We start from the raw sequence: 23,610 nt of genomic DNA, 5'->3' as shown, positions 1-23,610 counted from the left end.
ACCTGGTCTGGTTGTGGCCCAAATTCTACTATAGGAAGATGTCCCTCTCAACCTTGATTTTACTATATTGTAAACATGTATTTCCTTATATTTCTCTCTTGTTGTCATTGTTTTACTTTTTTCCGTCCAGCTATCTCTTCTTCAAGAAATTCTTATTTTCTTAAGGTTATATGTTAAATGTCCAACACGTAGCACTAACTATACCAATATTAGTTTCCTTCCTCTCAATTTCTGGTTCAGGCAACTATTCATGTTTTCTTCAGTACTAAACTTTTTTTTTTTTAAATAAACTTTTTATTTTGGAATAATTGTAGATTGCAGTAAGTTGCAAAGCTAGTACAGAGAGTTCTTGTACACACTTCACCCAGTTTCAGTTTCCCCTAGTGTATCTCCCTACGGGACATTTGTCAAAACTAAAGTCTTCATTGGTATGTAACTATTAACTAAACTCCAGGTTTCATTCGGATTTCACCACAGTTTCCATTAATACGGAATTTGATTCTGGAATTCAATCCAGAATACCACATTGCCTCTAATTGTCATGTCTCCTTAGTGTCTTCTGGTCTGTGGCAATTTCTCTGTCTTTCCTTGTCTTTCATGATCTTGATAGTCTGAAGGAGTATTGGTCAGGTATTTTGTAGAATGTTTCTCAAAACAGCTTTGTCTGAAGAATTACTTATGATTAGATTGGGGTAATGGGTGTTTAGAAAGATTATCATCCACACACCATCACTGGTAATGTTAACTAACATACAGAAATGCGTGTGGATCATAAGTGTACAACTTGATAAATTATCACAACATAAACATGACCATTGTAACACCCTCCAGGTCAAGAAGTAGAATGATTTTCTGTACCTAGAGCCCTGCCCCCACCCCATCTTTCTCAGAGGTAATTGCTATCCTGATTGCTAGTGCCACTGAATAGTTTTCTCTTTTTGAACTTTATATAAATTGCAATGATTAAGTCTATATTTTATGTGAATTATTTCTATTTTGTCTGTGAGATTCAACTGTGTTGTGTGTGACAGTAGCTTGTTCATTTTTGTTGCACTATAGTCTGCCATTACATGGGTAGGCTCTAATTTATAGATTCATTCTACTGTCGATGGATATTGGGTTATTTCTAGTTTGGGGCTATTATAAATAATGTTACAGATAATTTTTGGTGTACATATGAGCATATTTCTATCAAGTAAATATCGAGGATTGAGTTTCCTGGCTTGTGGAGTATGCTTATGTTAAACTTCAGAAGATACTATTAATTTTCCAAAGTGGTTCTAAAACTTTACAGTCGTACCAGCACTTTAACATTGTCATTCTTTTTTTTTTTTTTTTTTTTTTTTTTGCCTTTCTAGTGGGTATGTAGGGGTGATTTTAATTTACATTTCCCTAAGGATATTGAATAATGACACTTTTACTTCTAGCTTTCCAGTCTTCACGTCATTCATTTCTTTTTCCTGTTTTACTGCACTGGCTAAGGCCTTCGGTGTGATGTTGGATAGAAATGCTGAGAGTGAGCATCCTTATCTTTCTGATCACAGAGGGAAAGCTTTCAACATTTCTCCTTTAAAGATGATGTTTGCTGTAGGTTTTTTGTAGCTATTCTTTATCACATTGAAGAAAGTCTCTTCTGATCCTAGTTTGTGGAGAGATTTTTTTTTTTTTTTACTTTTGTCTTTGTGTTTTATTTTTTATTTTAAAGTTTATTTGTTTTTGAGGGGTGCCTGGGTGGCTCAGTTGGTTAAGTGTCTGACTTCAGCTCAGGTCATGATCTCACGGTTTGTGAGTTCAAGCCCCACAACGGGCTCTGTGCTGACAGCCCAGAGCCTGGAGCCTGCTTGGGATTCTGTGTCTCCCTCTCTCTCTGTCCCTCCCCCACTCTCACTCTGTCTCTCTCCGTCTCAAAAATAAATAAACTTTAAAAAATATTTTTTTAGTGTTTATTTATTTTTGAGAGAAAGAGAGAGGGAGACAGAGAATCCCAAGCAGACTCCACACTGTCAGTGTAGATCCTGACATGGGGCTTGAACTCACAAATCTTGAGATCATGACTTGAGCCAAAATGAAGGGTCAGATGCTTAACCAAATGAGCCACCTAGGCGCCCCTATTTTTGTCTTCCTGCTTAAAATTTTTTTTTAATGTTTATTCATCTTTGAGAGAGAGACAGACAGACAGAGGATGAGCGGGGGAGAGGCAGAGAGAGAGACACACACACAGAATACCAACCTGGCTCCAGACTCTGAGCTCTCAGCACAGAGCCCCATGTGGGGCTCGAACCCACGAACTGTGAGATCATGACCTGAGCCAAAGGCAGCCGCTTAACCAACCCAGGCCCCCCTGTCTTTGTGTGGATACTTGAGTTTTTGTCAAATGACTTTCCAGCCTTCTGATTATCACATGATTTTCCTACTTCATTCTGTTAATATGCTGAATTGCATTCATTGATTTTCTGAATATTAAACCAACTTTGTATTTCTGGAATAAACATACTTTGGCTGTAATATTCTTTTCATATGTTGGATTTGATTTGCTAGTATTTGATTGGGGTTTTTACATCCATGTTCATGAGAGATTTTGGCCTGTAAATTTTCCTTCTTGCAATGTTCTTGTCAGGTTTTGGTATCAAGATGATGCTGGCCTTATAAAAGGCCAGCCAAGTTGGAAAGTGTTGCTTCTTTTTCTGTTCCCTGGAAAAGTTTATATAAGCTTGGTAGTCTGTCTTGCTTAAATTGTTAGTGGAATGCACCAGCGAAGCCATTCAGTCCTGGAGTTTTCACTGTGGCAAGGTTTTAAGTTACAGATGCAATTTCTTTATTAGATAGAGGACTATTCAGATTTTCTACTTATTCTTATGTCAGTTTTGAGTATATTTCTAGGAAATTGTCCACTTCATTTACATGTTCTAATTTACTGCTGTGAAGGTTTTTATAATATCCTTTTACCTGTATGATGCTTGCTGTTGTATCTGTAGTGATTTCACCTTTCCGTTTCTGATATTATTTGTGCTTTTTCTGTTATTCTTGATCAGAGTTAACCTTAATAGTTTTTTCGAAGAACTGACTTTAGCCTTTGTCAATCCTCTCTATATTCATTTTCTATTATTTCATTAATTTCTCTGATTTCTTTCTGAGTTTACTGTGGCTTTTTCCTTTACCTGAGGTGATTAGATCATAAATTTTTAGGCTTTCTTGTTTTCTTCAGATGCATTTGCTACAGATTTCCCTTTAAGCATGGCTTTAGCTTCATCTCATAAGTTTTAATATGTTGTATTTTACTTTACGTGAGATTCAAAATATTTTCTGATTTCTTTTGATTTCTTCTTTGAGCCACAGATTATATAGAAATGTATTGCTTGATTTCCAAATATTTGAGTTTTTTATTAAAGTAATCTTAATATAATTTATATTTTAATTCCACTGGATCAGAGAATATACTCTGATTTCAGTCATTTGAAATTTGTTGTGCTTTGTTCTCTGGTCCAGCATATACTCTGTCTTAGTAAATGTTCCATGTACTCTTGAAAAGAATGTATATTTTGCGATTGTTGGATTCAGTACTGTATATATAATTAGGCAAAAATTGTTAATTTTGTTTAAATCTTTTGCACTCTTACTGATTTTATTTTCTTTTTTCTTTTTGTCTACTTGTTCTATTAGTTACTGAGAGGGGTATGTTAAAATTTCTCAGTGTGGTAGGCAGAATTCTGAGAGAGCTCCAAAGATTCACCCCTGCTGTACATGCCTGGTATGATAATAGCCTCCCTTTGAGTGTGAGTGGTGCTGGAGATAATTGATTTCAGTCCTGTTTTAAGGTAATATGTGACAAAGGTGAATGGGCTTTGCAGATTTAATTAAGGTCCCAAATTAGTTGAATTTGAGTTAATTGTTAACCAAAATGAAAATTATCCTGAGCAGGCCTTACCTAATCAGGTGAGCCCTTAAAAGGAACCGGGCCCTTCCAGAAGGCAGAGAGATTTGAAGCATGGGTATTTCATATTGGCTTTGAATAAGTAAACCAGCATGTTGTGATGAGGGCCATGTGATAGGGAATGGCAGGTGGCTTCTGGGAGCTGAGGGCCACAGTCCTACAACTGCAAGGCAATGAATTCTGATCATAACCAGTGAAGTTGGAAGGGGACTTCAAGCATAAGATACATAACCTAAGATGCATAGCAGCCGGAGTTGACACAGTGATTTCAGCCAGTGGGACCTGTGTGGAGGATCCAATTCAGTCATGCCCAGACTTCTTACCTACAGAAATTGTGGGATAGTAAATGAATGCGGTTTCAGCTGCTAATAGCACAGCAATAGAAAACTAATAACTGTGGTTGTGGATATATCTTTTTTCAATTTTAGTTCTGTTATTTTAAAAAATACATTTTGAAGCTGTGTTATTAGTTACACAAAATTAGCATTATAATATTTGTGTAGTCAATTTAACCTTTTTGCCATTACAAAAAGCCTTCTGTTACTTCTGATAATGCTGTGTGCCTGAAAGTTTATTTTGTGTGATTTTGGTAGAGCTATTTTAACTTTCTTTTCTGTATCTACATCTCTAAGATGTTTCTCTTGTATATGATTGTGTTTTGTTTCTGGTCTGTCACTCTTTTATTTATTAGATTATTTAGTTTATTTATATTTAATGTAATTATTACTGTATTTGGATTTAAATATATGCCATGTTCCTAATTGTTTTTTATTTGTGCTCCTGAACAGATGTTCCTTTTTTTCTATTCTTCTTAATTATGTTTTATTCTGTATCTCCTTTTCTTATATAACTTTTTTAGCAATTACCCTAGAGATTAAAGTATGCACCTCTGATTTAATTAAAATCTATTGTAAATTAGTATTTTTACCACTTCCTGGGCAATACAAGAACCTTAGACTACTTTAACTCCAATTATCTCCCTCCTGCCTCCTGTGTTACAGTTTTCGTGATTTTAATTTTGAACATATTTTCTATCCCTGAAAAGATTATTATTATTATTTTATATATTCAGTTCAATTTCATTTTAGATTTACCTCCATATCTACCTTTTCTCATTGCTCTTCATTTCTTCCTGCGTCTTCATGCTTTCATTTGGAATCATTTTTCTTCTACTGGAAGAATTCCTTTTAGTGTTTTGTTTTAATTTTTAAAAATTTCTGTTTATTTATTTTAATATTTTTTTATTTTTGAGAGAGAGAGCCACGGAGCATGAATGGGGGAGGGGCAGAGAGAGAGGGAGGCACAGCTCTATGCTGAGCTATCAGCTCCAGGGCTCAAACTCATGAACTGACCAATTGTAAGATCGTGACCTGTGCCAAAGTCAGATGCCCAACTGACTGAGCTACCCAGGCACCCCATTTTTAGTAATTTTTTAAAGGAGAGACCCCTACTCCTGAATTTTTCAGATTGGTTTTCATCTAAAAATGTATTTCTTTCACCTATACTTTTGAAATATATATATTCAGTGGGTATAGAATTTTAGTCAACAGTTATTTTTTTCAGCACTTTGAAGATACCATTCTTCTGGCTTCTATTGTTTCTGTTGAGAATGTAGCTGTCAGTCTGATTGTTATACCTTTGAAGGGGACTGTCTGACTTTCCCCCTTTGGCTGCTTTTTAAGATTTCTCTTTGTCTCTGATTTTCAGCAGTTTCCCAATAATGAGTCTAGATATGATTTTCTTTATAACTGTTCTCCACTGGCTGAAGTGCTTCTTGAATCTGTGGTTTGGTGTTTTCATCAATTTTGGAAAATTCTCTGTGTTGCTGCCAAAAGCCTTGCTCAGCTTCTCAGCCACATGTTTGCTTTTAGACTTGGCACTTGCTTCTAAGACAAGGTTGCTCCAAAGGCCCTGCTGAGCTCTCAGTTTCCCTGTTCTTCTGACTCTCCTCTCCCCCGTCCTCACTGTCTTTGAGGTTCTGCAAAAGCCCTGAAACCAATTTTCAGTTGCATTTTCCTGGTTCTCAGCAAGAAGTTTGCTCCAACAACCTGGTGAGCCATTGCTGGAAGTGAATCCCTTCTCTTGGTATTGGTAATCACTTCCGGCTTTTTGAAGCTGGAATATATGGCAAGCTTACAAACATGCAAAATTGGGTTTAAGTTAATGGCTTCGCCACAGCATGAACTTATACCCACCTATGCCCTATATTTCTCATTGAGAGACTATGTTAAGACTCTTGAACAACATCAGTTTGGAGAACTGGAGAGGCTTTTTTTTAGTAGAGAAGCGTGAATGTGTTAGATTAAGAAAAATGAGATATATCCTAAAGTTTGCAGCATAATGCAAAAAAAATTACTGTGGATCCCCCTGCTGCCTACCTTTCCATATTTTACGGAGTGCCAGTGTTTTCCTTGTTGAGGGGAAACTGAGGAGTTTCTTTCTCAGTGCTTCAAATGTCAGAGTCAATCCAAAGTGATATATTGTTGTTCTGAATTTTCCATCTAATTTCCCTGTATTTCAGCAGTACAATTTGGACAGAATTCACTTGCTCTACGATTGTCCCACTGGCTAGCAGAAGGTTGTATTTGTCCTTAGATATAAGGATTATTGTTTCTTCATAATTTGCTTTTTTATGTATTTGCAGAGGGCGCTCGAGAGGAAGACCTAGATGCAGTGGAAGCTCAGATTGGTTGCAAGCTTCCTGATGATTATCGATGTTCATATCGTATCCACAATGGGCAGAAGTTAGTGGTTCCTGGGTAAGATGTTTGCCATTTGGATTATTTTTAATGACACAAATGATTTCCCAGAATGAAAATAAAAACAATTTGTACTTGCTCTTGACAGATTAAAGGTGTACAGGAATTCCCTCTTCTTCTTTGTAAGAATCCAAAAGACAAAATCTCGGGGCCCCTGGGTGGCTCAGTCGGTTAAGCATCCGACTTCGGTTCAGGTCATGATCTCACAATTCGTGGGTTCAAGCCCCAAGTCCAGGTCTGTGCTGACAGCTCAGAGCCCAGAGCTTGCTTCAGATTCTGTGTCTCGCTCACAGACACATGCTCTCTCTCTCAAAGATAAATAAACCTTAAAAAAAATCTTAAAAAAAAAAAAAAACCCTATAGCTTGAATTTGATTTTACTAAAGTAAATATGTCTCATGCAAGCAATATTTCTATCAATGCATCTTTATGCTTCTAAAACAAAGTTTGATTGGGGTTGGGGTGGGTACTGTAGTACATAGGGTGGATGTGTGTGTGTGTGTGAGTATATTTTAACTAAAACTGTTCAGAACCCTTAAAGTCTCTGTCCCAGGTAAATTGTTTTGAAGAGCTTGATATAAATTCTGAGTACCATATATATAAAACACAATAATTTGTTCAGAGCTACATACACCAAAGAAAGTATAGTTTTGTCCTATTCAGGCATAGCCTATAATTAAACGGCCTATTTTTAAGAGGAAGTATTCATTATGGAACCTTTGGCAAAAGCAGGCCATGTAGTAGTAGCTGTCGAATTCATTCACAGTATTAAAAACTATATACTTTGGGTCTAATCTTTTTGTTCTTTTGTGAAAATTAAGCTATTTCAGAGACGTTGCATTTAATGAAATGCTCCTAAGAGTTTAGGGAGAACTTTACATTGTTCTTAGTGGAAGGTGATGTGTCTTTGTGTGTGAAGAATCATATGAGACTCTGTTACCATTTAGATCAGGGTTGAGTGAGTACAGGGTGATCATACTGAGATTACAAGGTAGTATTCAGCAATCAAATATTGGGCAATTAGGACTAAATAAGTGTAAATTACTGGCTGGTTTTTTCCCAGTCTTTTTTCCCTACTGAACCGAAACTTGACAAAAATTTAAAAATTGTCATAATTTAAGAGCAAATAGGAGAGAACTTTAATAAAAGAGTTTCCCAGAATTGACACGACAAACAGGTCATAATTTCTACACAGGGATTTATATCTATCCTCAGTGCAAATAGTGAAACTTAGGATAGGAATCCTATCATCAAGGATTCCTGCCATCAAGGTTCTATCAAGGACCAATACCTATGTTCTCATGTATATGCAGTGAGATCAGTTTAGACCCCATGCATCCAAAGTTTATGAAAATTTGGGCAAGGCTTAGGTTGGTTTACACTGATATTGTCTGGTAGGTTAGGGTAAGCTAAAGGTTGTAGTAAGATAAAACTATCAGAATTTACACCTTCAAACATTAAAATAGTCATACACGCATATATAGCAAAACACTAGCAAATCAGTATATTATGGCAAGACGGTCTTGAAAGCAATAAAATGATTTTTCTTTTAAAAAGGTCTTTAAGACATTTTAGATGCTTAAACTTTTAATTTAGATCAGAATCTTTCCACTCAAGTGTTTGAATGTAAAGAAATTGTGGTGTTTTTGGTGTTCCTGCTCTAGAATGGACATATTCATCAGTTCTAATAAAGCTGTTGATGTAAACATCGTTCATCAAAAGGATGAAGCACAGCTGTTTGTTTGGCACTGCAATTGATTACATTTTTGAGTCTCTGTTCTTAGGTTGTTGGGAAGTATGGCGCTGTCCAATCACTATCGTTCTGAGGATTTGTTAGACGTCGATACGGCTGCTGGAGGCTTCCAGCAGAGACAGGGACTGAAATACTGTCTCCCTTTAACTTTTTGCATACATACTGGTTTGAGTCAATACATAGCAGTGGAAGCTGCCGAGGGCCGAAACAAAAATGAAGTTTTCTACCAATGTCCAGTAAGTAGAGAGTATTTTTAAATATGGCTGTAAGATGTGTTCTGATAAGTGTATAAATGTGTGCCTTAGGAATTTTCAGGACTGTAGAATGGCATAGAGCATTATACAACTTAATTATAGACCCATCTAATTAGAGGGCTAATATCTGGCCGTAATATTCTGACATAATGAAATGCCAGAAGACATTGGATAAACAATGCAAACCACTGTGCACAGAGGGAGGGCTGTGATATGTGTTAAGGTAATTCAAATTTAAGGAAAACGAGTGAGATTTTGTTGAAGTAATTGTAATATACATTTCCAACTTAAAAAATTTAGCTTTTGAACATCAATCAATTCAAGTTCTGAGTGCAATAGAAACTTTTTAAACACTTCATTAGATAGCTTGAGTTCTTGAAAAATAATGACTTTTTTTGGGAGGCTTTTGTTATGATTTTAGTATAAACACAGACAGTGTGGTGTTTGGTTTCATTCTTACTTCTTCAGTTCTTTGTAATTTTGTAGTTGTAGATCTTCTGGCTTCATTTTTGCCAAGATGTGAACTTTTACTTAAAAGAAGAATTTAAAGTAGAAAATCATAGGTATCTCAGAGACGTGACTCCATATAACATTTAAAATATTTAAAGAGCTTTCATAGCTTTTATTTCTTCCTAAGCATTTTCATGTCTTTTATCTCATTTGTGACTTGCTACCTCTGTAAGGTTGTAGGATGATGGCTTGGTCTCTCCATTTACTGAGAGAAGTGACCGGTCTAGAATTGTTCAGGTCTCTTGACTCTGAATCCAGAGCCCCGTCTTAATAGGCTGTATATCTTCTTACCTTAACTTCTTAACTTAAAGGATAATTTTTTTAGTTCACTGTAACAGTAATAGCAGTACATACGTGGTTTAACTGTTATTGAGAAGTGCCTGGCACTCTTTTAAGGACTTTCTAGAAAGGGCCTAAATATAGAAATCCTAATAAGAGCAGGACTGAAAAGTGTAAGGAATGTCAGAGTGTTGGTTAGAGCACTTGTTATTTTTATCAATTTTGCCTTGTCTCCAGGGAAAGATGCAGGTAACAAACAATGAGAAATTAAGTAAAATATATTTTTCTCGATTATAATATTCTTTTTCTTGCCTAGGACCAAATGGCTCGGAATCCAGCTGCTATTGACATGTTTATCATAGGTAGGACAAAAAACAGTCTTCCTTTTCCTTTCTCCTTCCTTGTCAAAAAAATGAAGTTGGTAAAAACTTTTCCAATTACTTGATCAGCTGACAGTTTATACTTGTCCTTCTTACAGCTTGCTGGTTTAGAAAGTACTGCATCTAGGCTCTCATTCGAGTAGCCCTTGTACTTTGAATTTCTTTTCTATTTGGGAAAAAGCCATGCCCTGTATAATCTTGTACTCCTGGGACTCTGCTGTAGAACAGTGAAATGAATAGAATTACTATGAGTATGTGTGTATGTATACACGCATGCACTTTCCATCGATCATATTAATACATAATTAGAGATATCAATAGATAAAACAACTTTATACCTATAAAGTCTGTGGGGCCAATTACAGTAAAATACTGGTGAGTCACACTAGAGATCTCCCAACAGCAGTCTTCAGAAACCAATGTAAACTCTGCTCGATGAACTCCTTGACACAACTAGTTTTTCTTGGCCTTCAAAGGTATTTCTCACAGGATTTTGAGAACAATACAGTTTGTATGCAGTTGCGGCTCACCTCTTTGCTATTCATCCAATCTTGTTTTGCTTAGATTTTCCTCCCGTAAGAGATGCTTCCTGACTATCCACTCTGCTTTTTAAAGGCACATATTACATATCCCCATATATTAATAGTAAAGGGGCCTTGGAGGCTAAGGTGTCTGCATTTAATTATATCTCCTAATTGGAACCTCGAACAGAGTATTAGTCTCCATTTGTTCCACACTGTGACACATTACGGATTTGTGGTATATGCTTCACAATATCAAGAAACTCTCACCCCTACATGGTAAGTTACAAAAAAACTATTTAACTTAGCCGCTAGCTTTTAGCTCCCCCTGATTCCTGTAGTCTGTTGTTTCCAAGTTAAGTGCCCTCTGGGGAGTATGCCCCTTCTCACTGCCCTCTTTGGCATCTTTGCATAGCACATACCTTCAGAGGTGATCACCATGGCTCTAGAACAGTGGTGCTACTAATTTATAAACTAAAGGCTTCCTGAACTCTAAGGTAAGCTACCGGCTGAGCTCTGTGAGTTTCTTATTCTTAGTTTGGTGCTGGTCTGACATGGTGTGGAAGGCCCCACCGCTACAGCAGAGTACTAAGGTCTGATGAATAGTATTCTAGTAGCTGGGATTTCTCCTGGAGTAAGAGAGCAGCAAAGCAAAAGATTTGAGATGCAGTGAGGGAGGAGAGATGGGGTGAGAAGTTAGTGCTGGGAGGAGAGATAAGAAAGTGGCTTCCTTTAAGCTGCCTTGATAAAACCCCAGTGTTATCAAAGAGACGCCAAGATATAGGCTTACTTTAAAAAGTAAACTACCTTGGAATATATAAATTACATCTTGATTCAACTAAGTTTGACTTTCTTGGAATTTTTGGTAAAACACAAGATGGAATCTCTTGGTGTTTGGTAAATGATTAACTGATATTTAAGAAAACTAGAAGCTGTTCAGGTAAGTTGAGTAATGAAGACTACCTAGGAAATTTTGTCCTTATTTTAAAGAACACACTTGGGTGTGTATTGTAATAAATTAAGATATATTAAAATACAACACCAATTTCTTTTTTAGGTAAACCATGAACAATTTGTGGTTTTCTCACCGTAACATTTTATTCCATGAATTATACAAAATGATGTTTTAAACTTTACAGGGAAATTACTAGTTCTAAAAACAAAATTGTAACTTCTTTGAATTTTAATGACATTATTCATGTGGCTCCTTAATATCTTGTTCAGAGTGGATAGATGGTAGGTGATCATTTGAATACAATAACATTCAATAAATAAAGGGTCAGAATAGGTCATTCATTAGTAGACACTGAGAAAAGAGCCTACTATTGTGGTTTCCCTTCTCTCGGTTGATGCCCTTAAAATTTTAAAGCTAGACACAAGACCCGAGCTTAAATTGTATCTTCTGTTATTCTCTGAATAGTAGAATAGTAAGTAAATGCTATAAATTTAGCTCCAGTGTTCAGCATGGCAGAATGTGAGAACTGGGTTACTAGAAACAAGATTACAGAGAAATACAGAAAAACATTGATTAAGGGACTAATATTGCCAGGCACTGAGTTGTATTAATAATAGATAATGGGGGTCTGAGAAAGTTATGTTATATTACCTAGAAGGGGCAAACATAATTCATGTAAATACTTGTCATTGATCCACTCAGTAGATCACGGATGTGTAGTCCGGTCTGGACAAGAAAATGGAGGTCGTTGAATATGGAGGACTGTAATGCATTTGAATCTGTAGAGGTGCAACTAGACTACTTTGGGATTGGTCTGATGCCCAGAACTCCACAGTGCCCTACCCTTGTTAGATGCCCGGACTGAGCCTGGCTTCTGCCAGAATTTCGTGCATGAGTCAGGACGTACCTGGGCCAAGGGTATACCCTGATCATCTGAGGATAGGTGCTGATATTTTTCCTGTAGTTTCTTCTAAACATAGCTGTATCTCTTTTGTTCCATATGTTCTAGAAATTATAGACAGAAGAAGGCTTTTTATTCTTGTACCAGCACAAAATAAAGTTTAAAAATTTATTATTGAATTATAAGCATAAAAATAGTTTGCAGGTAGATGGAAGATTCCCTAGCAGGGTAGTTGAGAATGAGATGAGAATTGAGAATGGAAATTGATCTATGAACGGTAAGTAGAAGTGTATCTGTGTTTCTAGTTTTGACCTCATGTCTTAAGCATAGAGAAATTACCATTGTTTACTTGTTTCCTGTACAGATTTTGCAAAAATTATTTGTCCTTTTCTTCCTCCCCACCCCTTCCTGGTTTATAGGTGCTACTTTTACTGACTGGTTTACTTCTTATGTCAACAATGTTGTATCGGGTGGCTTCCCTATCATCAGAGACCAGATTTTCAGGTATTTCACTCAAGACTTTTTGAATAAAAATATTTGTAAATCAGAAAAAAACATTAGTTACAGATCTTGAGATGAAGTTTGGAAGAAGGTTAATAATAGAACCTCTCGTTTTCTTAAATGCCACTACTTTATTCTCACTTTAAAGCCACATTCAGACACTTGGAGAGGCAACATTTTTCTTCTCTTGAAGGATCAAGAGAAAAAACTGATTTTGATTTAGAAGTTAGGGCTTTATAGTATAGTTTCTTTTTATACATAGTTTCCTTTGGGGTGGCAGAAGCTGTTTGCCAGTTAATGGATTTATTTTGAATAGGAAGTCAGTAACTACTAACTCCTGGCAAATACTATTTATTGTCTCTAAATGAACCCTCCAGGTGTGACAGATAGTAGTAGAGGTAATATTGGTTCACAGTAGCCTGGTTGGCAGAAATGACAAATTAGTTAGAAATTAGAGGTCTCTAGAATAACTTGCTAACACATTTTATTGTCAGAGCCACTGCTGATAGGACTTTCAGGTGTCCCAAAAGTTTCCTGGCTCTGAAAACTGAGATAAGCTCTTTTCAGTTTCCAGTTTAATCAGTGAATCATTACTGGAACCACTGCTCATTGAGCCTTGGCTGCTGTCCTTACAGATCTAAAGTCTTCAAGGTTTTCTAGTTCATAATTTATAGTTTTCTTCTAAGCTTAAAGGGACTATACCTTTACGTTCCCAAATATGGTTTAAATTTTTGATCCTAAAATGAAGTCAAAGCCATTTCACACTGTATCTTGAGATCTTTCATCTTAGAGACTTGAAGTTAGTTGATTAAAAAGTGTTTAATGTTTTAAAATTATCTAGATATGTTCATGATCCAGAGTGTGTAGCAACAACTGGGGACATTACAGTGTCAGTTTCCACGTCGTTTCTGCCAGAACTTAGCTCTGTGCATCCACCCCACTACTTCTTCACATACCGAATCAGGTGAGAACTGTAAATGGGGTTGCCTTGCAGTTAATGGTGGGCTGTATCCTGTGGTTGTGTTGTTCTCTCCCCTTGGACACAATACATGAAACGCATTTTGAAAGACAGCTTCTTGCTGAGGTGTGGAGGAACGTGGATAACAAAATTTTTTATAAGCTAGTGTCCGTAAGGGACTTGAGTTTCCAGGAACCTCCAAGTTACTTAAGTTATTTCTTGCAGATGTACTGTGTTTAAAGAATTGTGCCAGGTTCCTTGAGGTGGACACTAAGTTGTAATCATCATGAAAGCTCTCTGTGAGAGTTGTAATGCATTCCAGAAGCTATCAAATTGCCCAGGATGAAACCATGCATTTTAAATTTCAGTTAGCTTGCCTATATTCAGTTAAAAATCAAATATTTATTAGGTGCTGCCTAGTATCAGACACGGCGTTAAGCACTGGATTTGGTTAAATAAAAAACAAATATTAAATTCGCTTTAATTAGAAGTACTCTGTGCTGTGACATAAAGATAGCTCATTGCTCTAAGGGATTAAGGATACTTTGTTTTTAGATTTATTTTTAGATTTATTTTTTATGATGTGTTATATATATTTTAAAAGTACATATACATGCATATATACACACTGGAAATATTTTTGCTACCATATACTAACCAGGGAGCATCATAGGATTTTGGTATTATATGCAGCCTTTGATATATCCAGTTACATATATGCAGATGTTTGTGTTTTGGATTTTTTTTTAAGTGTATTTATTTTTGAGAGAGAGCCTGCAAATGTGAGCAAGAGAGGGGCAGAGAGAGAGGAGAGAGAATCCCAAGCAGGCTCTGCACTGTCAGCACAGAGCCCAATGTGGGGCTCAATCTCAAGGACTATGGGATCATGACCTGAGCTGAAATCAAAAGTTGGATGCTTAACTGACTGAGCCACCCAGGCGCCCTGATGTTTGTTATTTTAATTGTTTAATTCAAATCCTGCCTCGGCTTGAAACATGCTTAAAATTATAATACCGACACTTGCTTACAGGGTACTCAAAATAAGGGACAGCAGATTCCTAGAGAAAAGGGGGAAATAATAGTATTGGGAAACAGTCAAGGTGTAATCCTGGTAACTGACTAGTGACATTTTGCTTTGAGCTTTCTAGAGCAAAAGGGAAATGTCCTGTGAAAAAGAAACAGAAATTTTTCATTGCACTGAATTCCAGTAAGCATTTCATACATTCATCTTTACTTGAACACCAAAAGATTATTATCACCCAGTGTGTTTATAAATTTTTATGTTGCCCTTTCTATTGTTGATTCTTACAGAAAGTCAAGTGAGCAAATTGAGTGAAAGCATTTCTGTGGGAGAGTCAAGCTAATCAAGCGATTATCTTTGAGAACTTATAGAAATAGATGGTTAACACAGACATTGGGTTGGGTTTCTTAATTTCCTTTGGGAACTTTTTCATAGTCTTAGTCCAAATATTATAGCTCTTAAACAAAAGAAACAAAATCAGGCCAGATTTGTGTCTCTACCACCCCATTCCCTTCTCCAGGATTGAAATGTCAAAGGATGCACTTCCTGAGAAGGCTTGTCAGTTGGACAGTCGCTATTGGAGAATAACGAATGCTAAAGGTGATGTAGAAGAAGTTCAAGGACCTGGAGTAGTTGGTATGTAACTCAAGATTTGGGTTTACATATCAGTTGCCTCTAAGACATTTTGGAGAGCATCTATGTTGCATACAGCTTGGAAAATGCATGATGTAGTCAGTGGATAAGACTGATCTTTTAATAGCTGTGTTTACAATGTGAAAGATATCATAGATTTTGGGCTTTCTTTGACTCCAATATTTGCTTCATAAATATAATGTGTAAAGATCATTATTCTATTAGATTAGTACCTTAAACATGAACTTTTCTAAAATTATAGCAAACAATTATTCAGGGATTGATTTTCCGTTCTGTAGATCACCCGAGTTCTTTATTTGCTTCTTAAGTTCTTTATTTTTTTTTTTCGGTGGGATAATTATTTTTATCATATTCTGTGGTTACTGGGCATAGAGCAGAAAGAGAAAATAAATTTCATATTGGTCATCTCTTTGAAATTTGGGGGAAATGTTAAAATCAGTAGCTCAGGGTTTTATTTGTGGATTTCAATCATCTTTAGCTCTGATTGTCATTGACATTCAGCTTTTTAAAAGATTATGATTATCTTAAGTTTCTGAACCCTAATACCATCACTGTTAACATTTTGCTATGTTTCCTTTTAGTTGTTTTTTTTTTCTAATCGTGCATTTACTTTAACATAGTTTGCATAATCCCACAGAGGGCATTATCTTATTTGCTGTGATGAAGAACTGAATTATAAAATTCAAGGTATAAACCTTGGTTTCTTATTACTGTCTTCTCTGCAGGTGAATTTCCAATCATCAGCCCAGGTCGGGTATATGAATACACAAGTTGTACCACATTTTCTACAACATCAGGATATATGGAAGGATATTATACCTTCCATTTTCTTTACTTTAAAGACAAGATCTTTAATGTTGCTATTCCCCGATTCCATATGGCTTGTCCAACATTCAGGGTGTCTATAGCCCGATTGGTGAGTTAAATTTTCCTCTGGGACTGATTTATGTGACTTTGTAGAATTAACTCCACAGAGGGATTTTGTTGATTAGCCAGACAAATGGTTTACAAATGGTGTTCCCAGAGAACCCTAGAGATTCTGAGGAAATATCATGGGGGGGCCATGTGAATATGTAGGGGTGGTGGATAATAAGTAAGCTAGACTGCATACACTTCAATCAGAGTAACTCTACTGTTAGCTGTTTTTTTGTTTTGTTTTTTGTTTTTCATAGACGTCACTTTTTTTGAGCAGTTTTAGATTCATAGAAAATTAAGCAGAAGGTACAGAAATTTCCCAAATACCCCCTGCCCCCATGCATGCACAGACTTCCCCATTATCAGTAGCTCCCACCAGAGTGGTATTTTTGTTAACAGTTGATGAACCTACATTAGCATATCAAAATCACCCAAAATCCATAGTCTACATTCGGGTTCACTCTTGGTGTTAGATATTCTGTGGGTTTGGACAAATGTATAATGACACGTATCCACCATCATAGTATCATGTAAAATAGTTACTGGTTTTAAAGGTTCAGTCTCTTTTCCACTGTTTCCAAAAACAATTCTGTGGCCTAATGAGAAACACCACACTAGACCAGTTAGAACAGGCTTTAGTTTATTTCATTAAGATTAGGAAAACAATTTCTTGCAGTGTTTTTGCTAAAAATCCCAATTTTGTAAAGGAATACAAATATCCTATAGAGAGACTACTAAAAGTACAAGTCTACCCATTACACCCTCTTTGTAGTCGTCTCTCTTTGGGATCGTTTCCTAAATCAACTAGGTATAATTTTAAAATCTCATCTTTAGGATTACCTTATGATTGTGGCAGTACCCCAATCTTATGGACTATAAAAGATTATGGATTAAAGAGAATTATGAGGCTCCAGCTATATAATAGGAATAAAATAAAATATGACTTGTATACCCAGAATGTAACTGAGTCATAGGCGTTGAATGTTCAGAGAGGGCCCTCCGGCTCCTGGGATGACCCTGATGGGCGAGTCCAAGATAAGTGTGGGAAGATGGACGTGATATTAATCAGGCCTAGAGCTGACACATTCCCCATTTGGAAAGAGAAGGATAATGTTGAGACTGTAGGCCATTACGCTTGCATGTCTGGTGAAAAGGATCTACAGTCTGGGTTTGGAAGTGAAGTTTAGCTTCCCTCCCAGTGGAAGAATGCTTTCTACTGTATATTTCCAGCACCAGGAATTTGTTACTTCCTATAACATTCTCCTGTTTTTGACCAGTCCAGTTTCTGTATGAGATTGGTATCACCTATGAATGTTTGATACAGCTCATTAGTGAAGCCATCTGGCACTAGAGTTCTCTTGGTGGGAAAGTTTGAAATAGGAATTTAATTTCTATAATGTATTTTCTATTGCTTCTTGTTTCACTCTTGGTAATTTGTGTCTTTCAAGGAATTTGTCCATTTTGTCTAAATGTTGAACTTACTGGCATAAAATTATTTACAATATTCCCTTGATATCCTTTTAATGGCCGCAAGAACTGTAGTCATATGCCCTTTTTTGCTCTTAATATTGGTAATTTATATCTTTTGTTGATCAGTTCACCTAAGGGTTATCCCTTTTACTAGTCATTTGAAAGAACAACTTTGGGTTTCACTGGTTTTCTCTATTGTTTGCTCATTTTCTATTTCATTGATTTCTGCAATTATATTTATTTATCTCCTCCTACCACTTTGGGGTTCGTTTGTTTTTTTACCAGCTTCTTAAGATAGAAGTTTAGATTATTGACTTTAGGCCTTTCTTTTCGCTAAAGCACTGTTTTGGGTGTGTTTCATAAATTTCGATATTTTGTTTTCAATAACATTTAATTCGAAATATTCTCAAATTTCCCTTGTAATTTAATTTTGGTCTGTAACTTTTCTAAAAATGTGTTAATTTTCAAACATTTGGAGGTTTTCCAGTTAACTCTTGTTTAATAATTTCTAATTTTGTTATGATTAGAGAACTCACTGTGTGTAGTTTCAACCCTTTTAAATGTTTTATGTCCCAGCATTATGGTCTATTTTGGTAACTAATCCCTGTGTATTTGAAAAGAATGTATATTCTGCTGTTCGTGGGAATATTATACTATAAATGATAGTTTAGATTGGTTGACTGTTTTTCAAATCTTCTATATATTAACTGATTTTTTTTTGTCCTTGTTCTCTGAAAGATGATTGTTGAAATCTCCAACCACAATTAGTTTCGTCCATTTCTCTTTTTAATTCTATCAGATATGCTTCATGTATTTTGAAGCTCTATAATTATATGCAAATATGCTTGGGATTCTTATGTTTTTTTAATGAAGTGCTTCCTTTTATTATTATGAAATCTCTCTGTCTCTGATAATATTTCTTGTCCTAAAGTTGCCAATATTCCAGACGTAAAGTGTAAAGAATGTTGAGGTTTGTTTGGGCAGGCAGTTAAGTTACTGTGGGGTCAGCTTGCTCCTATTGAGACTTGTTTTTAATGTTTGTTAGGGTGGGGTATAAAGTAGTCTTTAATTTAGGACAGTAGTTCTCAAACTTTTCGGTCTCATGGCTCCCTTAAACTTTTAAAAATTATTGAGGACTTCAAAGAACTCTTGTTTATATGGGTTATATCAATATTTATCATGTTAGAAATGAAAACTGAGAAGTTTTATAATATTTACATACTCTTTTTTTAAAGTTTACAATTTTTAAATTTATAATTTTAAATTATAATAATAAACTCATTACATGTTCAACCCTCTTAACCATGTTCTTACTTATTTAGAGTTTTAATTTCCTCCCAACCACAAATAAGCATATAAAATTTTGACATGCCTTGTGGAAAATGTTTCTCTCTCTCAAGGATGAGAAATCAATAAAAGAAATGAGAATTCTGGACTTACTTCTAATCAACATGAAAGAGGCAGTGGGGATTGTATTTGTACTGTGTTGTACTTGTATTGTACCTTCCCTGTGGAAATACTCGTTTTCTTGATATGGAAATGGAATTGTTCTCCTTTTTTGTGCCCTGACCATATGATAATTATTGTACTTAATACTTGGCTTTTGCTTTATACTTTGAATGTCACTATAAAATATACTTTTGGTTGATCTTAAGCCTTTTCTTGCTCTAGGTGGGTTTGTTGTTTGCTTTTGGACACTTGAGAGGTTCCCGCTGCTTATTTATTTCCATCTTACCCCTGTGCGCCTCTTTCCATCTGCTGCTTCTGTGTGTACACTTTTATCAGAGACCATCAGCAATCTCCCTCTTTAGCCGCGTTGATTTCTTTAACAGTTTTTTCTGTTCTCTTCTTCATTAAGATGACTAATGATCATGCTACCTGAATTTAATGTTTTAGAATTTCCTAAGCCTTCCCCGTCGCCCCTTTGGAACCTTCTACTGAATTTTAAAGTCTTCATTCCCTAGATTGAGAAAATAAAAAAATAAAAATAATGGAATATCATGTCATATTTATGTATATTTTCTCTGTTGTTAATGTTGTTGTTATTAGTGTTATAATAAATCCTAAGTGACAATCCTTTGACAGCTCCTAAAGAACAATTTCTTTCTCCCACATTAATTAATTTGCTTGCTCAACAAATATTATTGAGTACCTACTAGGTGCTGGGGGAAATGCAGTGAACAACACAGCCAAAATCTGCCTTCGGGATGTAATGTACAGCACGGTGACCATAGTTAATGCTGTATTGCCTATTTGAAAGTTGCTAAGAGAATAAATCTTAAAAGTTCTCATCACAAGAAAACATTCTGTAACTATGTATGGTGACGGATGTTAACTAGACTTACTGTGGTGATCATTTTGTAATATATACAAATATCAACTCATTATGTTGTACACCTGGAACTCATGTAATGTTGTATGTCAATTATACCTCAATAAAAAAAAAAAAAAAAAGAAAGTTGAGGAAATTAAAAACAAAACAAAACAAAAAAACCTCTGCCTTGGAATTTACATTCTAGCTGGAAGAGACAAGGGTAGCAAATAAACACTATCTAGTTTTACCAAGTAGTAAAAAGTGCTCTGGACAAAAATCAGAGTAAAGGATATAAGGAGTGTCTGTTGGGTTGTTCTCATATAAAGATATGTTGGGGAATGCCTCGGTGACATTTGATTTGAGTCTTGAAAGAAGTAGAGGGAGCCAGGTGGATTTATGTGGGAGAATGGTGTTCCAAACAAAAGAACAGCAAGTGCAAAGGCCCTGAAGCACTCATGTTACATAAACATAATACTAATGCTTGGTATGTTTGAAGAATTGCAAGAAGGCCGATGTAGCTGGAGTGCAGTGACTGGGGGAGAGTGGTCAGAGATGAGATCAGAGGGGTAGTGAGTGCTGGATATGAAATGCCATAAAGGCCTCGGGGGAAGGGCTTTTGCTGACATCACATCCCACGTTTCCCAGTACTTCCTACATCACCACCTAGGTGCTCCCTGCTGTTCAGAACTCTGTGCCATATAGCAACTCCTCTCATTGAGTCTTCAAATGTGTGAAAGAGAAAAACTGACAGCTGAGTAAATCAAGACCTGATTAGAGACACTATTTAAGCAGAATTGAAGTTTCCATGAGATGATCAGATATTGCGTGTTCAACCTCACTATTGCCCTATTCAGAGAGCCTTCAATGAGTTAATTTCAAAGTAGAGGCTACCCATGGTGGTTGAATTGAATCGATGTGTCTTTATAGTAGGAGCTCCATAGAAATCTAGTAAATCTCGTGACAGTACATAAAAGTTACCAGTAGAGGTCATACCTTATTAATATTTTTGCATCCTCTTTTCTACAAGCATATAGATTAATAAAGAATTGTTACTTAATCCACTGAAATAAATTCAGTAAAATTTTATCTTGGGTTGTTAGGAGTGGTCTGTTGGCTACCTTGTACAAATTATCAACTACCAGGTAAAAAATAAATACTGTATTAATGAAATATATCTACCATTAAAACCACATTGAGCATTCTAAAACGTATATATAGATATAGATATAGATACATATATATATTCTTGCATCAGCGTACATATATGTATCTATACATATATAGATTCTTGCATCAGCATATGCATTATGAAAATACATTGTTCAAGTCTATAGAAATTCATATATGGCATGTCCAGTTGTTTATAGATAAGTGAGAACTTACATAAAATGAGTATAAAACACTGATGGAAGTTCTTATCAAAAGATTGTCTTCTCTTTCAAGGAAATGGGTCCTGACGAATATGAAGAGATGGAAGAGGAAGAAGAAGAGGAGGAGGAGGAAGACGATGACGATTCGGCAGATATGGACGAATCTGATGAAGATGACGAGGAAGAGAGACGAAGGAGAGTCTTTGATGTTCCCATTCGCAGGCGCCGCTGCTCTCGCCTTTTCTAGCAAGGATCTGCAGGCGGGAAGCACTGGCATGAATCCAGTTTGTTAAGTAGATTGCTCAATAATGTAAATAACTAAATTGTTCTCAGCACATAGCAGGAAAACTAGCATGAAATGTTGTTCCAGGCCCTGGGTTCTCTGCGACACTGCATTAGGAATTGGATTGTTTTGGTTTGCTTTGTGTTTCTGAGGTAGAGGAGGAAATGGGAATCTTTTTTTTTTTTTCTTCTTTTTTTCCCCCTCTTCTAGAAGTCCATGGGTGAATAGTTCTCTAGCTAAAGAAAGACACTGCTTTGCTTTAAAAGATTTTATACTTCTACAGATAGGGAAATGGGAGGGAACTGTTTTGAATAAGGATTTTTAAATGTAGCAGAAATACCTACACAGGGATAGAGAGAAACTATGTGACTGAATGATCCTGTGAAAAGACTTCTTGCAGTTGTGAATTATTTAGAAATGAACAGAATTTGTAATTAGGCTAATCCATTTAGTGATTCCTATATATTTTGTACTCCCGGGGAACTAATTGACCTAATAGTTTGAATGCTAGTTGTTTGTCCTTTCTTAGACAATCTGTCCTTGAATTTAAAGTTTTCATCACTACAACCTCGAACTTAAAGTCTTTATCACTATGACCTTGGCCTTGCATTCAGTCTTCAACTCTACCAACCTTGAATTTAATTTAAAACCTTCAACATGACAACCTTGAATTTAATTTAAAGTCTTTAGTGCAATGACCTTTTTTCATATTGTTCACAGATGCATCGTTTTCGAAATGTGTGTAAAGCTATGTGTTGTGTTGTTTATTAACAGAAGAATCTTCACGATGTCTCATGTAGTCTAAATCTGTAAATACTGCTTCTATTTTGTTTCTCCTTTATACACTTGACTGTCTAACTTTGTGATAAGTGACATGAATTTTATGTTAAGTATAAACATGAATTTTTTTTGTAATTATACAATTAAGAGTTTGGAATGACATCCTCCAAGTGGCAAAAACTCACATTTTAAAAACGAATTTTGGTTCTGATCCTGTATTTTGTGTAATTGCCTATTTTCCATAAACTAATATTAATCAGCCTTTGCACCTTTCCATCTTAAGATGGGAAATGAAATTGAAATGCATTGTCCTGTTGCCAGAGGCCCATTCAAAGTCATTTCCTGGCTTTGACTATACCCTGTCATATGCTCTACTTTCTGTTTTCTACAAGAATAGTTCTTTTGTAGGGAAAACTGTAGGAAGAGGGAAGTATATGCCGGGTTAAGCAGCTGCCCCCAGGGACTATGAAGACCCTTTCATATTGTCTCGTGTCAGAATGTTCTGAAATGGAGTAAGTAGTTTTTCCTGCTTATTGTTTAATTTTATCATCAGTCTACCAAATCCTTCTATTATGCCTATCTCTCCCTTTAAAAAAAAAAAAGCCAACCTACTGAGCTTTAAAAAGAGAAAGTTTCCCAGTAAAGCAATAATTTAAAACTAGTTAATGTGGAAAGTTAAAGCTGGTCCCAGCATCCCTTGCCATTTTTCCTTCTTTGTCTTTTCTGGCTGACCTCTCCTCTCTATTCACAGAATACTCAGGATGCCCCACATCTCCCCTGCAACCCCATTCAATTCTTGCTTCTCAGACTACTTCAGGCTTATTTATCCTCTCATTTAAATTCACTTTCTCTTAGCATGTTGAATGAATGCCCTCTCATTCATACCAAGGTATGATTGATTGGTTGACAACATGCTCAAGTGTTGTATTTCATTGGCAAGAATGTGTATTCACACATAAAAGGGATCTAATGGTTGGCCAGCCTAAGCTTTTGTAGAGCGAAGCCCAGGTATAGTGACGGCGGAGGTCTCTTGAGACCACTATCTAGCTTTCACTCATTTGTCTAAAGCTTGATGTATCAGTTAGGATGAGACACATACCTA

General features: G+C 36.0%; 1 protein-coding gene across 1 annotated transcript in view; it reads left to right on the top strand.

The window, feature by feature from the left end:
• The window catches only part of FBXO3 (F-box protein 3), a 32,102-nt gene extending 9,383 nt beyond the window's left edge, over positions 1-22,719 (top strand). The window contains exons 4-11 of the mRNA XM_045484914.1: positions 6,576-6,690; positions 8,474-8,678; positions 9,802-9,847; positions 12,662-12,746; positions 13,585-13,707; positions 15,243-15,358; positions 16,102-16,292; positions 21,519-22,719. Coding sequence (XP_045340870.1) covers positions 6,576-6,690; positions 8,474-8,678; positions 9,802-9,847; positions 12,662-12,746; positions 13,585-13,707; positions 15,243-15,358; positions 16,102-16,292; positions 21,519-21,692 — 1,055 coding nt within the window. The 3' untranslated portion in view covers positions 21,693-22,719. The remainder of the gene's footprint in view (positions 1-6,575; positions 6,691-8,473; positions 8,679-9,801; positions 9,848-12,661; positions 12,747-13,584; positions 13,708-15,242; positions 15,359-16,101; positions 16,293-21,518) is intronic.
• Positions 22,720-23,610: the final 891 nt, after the last annotated feature.

Source organism: Leopardus geoffroyi, chromosome D1, assembly GCF_018350155.1.
Source record: "Leopardus geoffroyi isolate Oge1 chromosome D1, O.geoffroyi_Oge1_pat1.0, whole genome shotgun sequence".
In the NCBI taxonomy this organism is placed as follows: Eukaryota; Metazoa; Chordata; class Mammalia; order Carnivora; family Felidae; genus Leopardus; species Leopardus geoffroyi.
The sequence above is the reverse complement of the archived record's forward strand: the minus strand, read 5'-3'. Positions and strand labels throughout refer to the sequence as shown.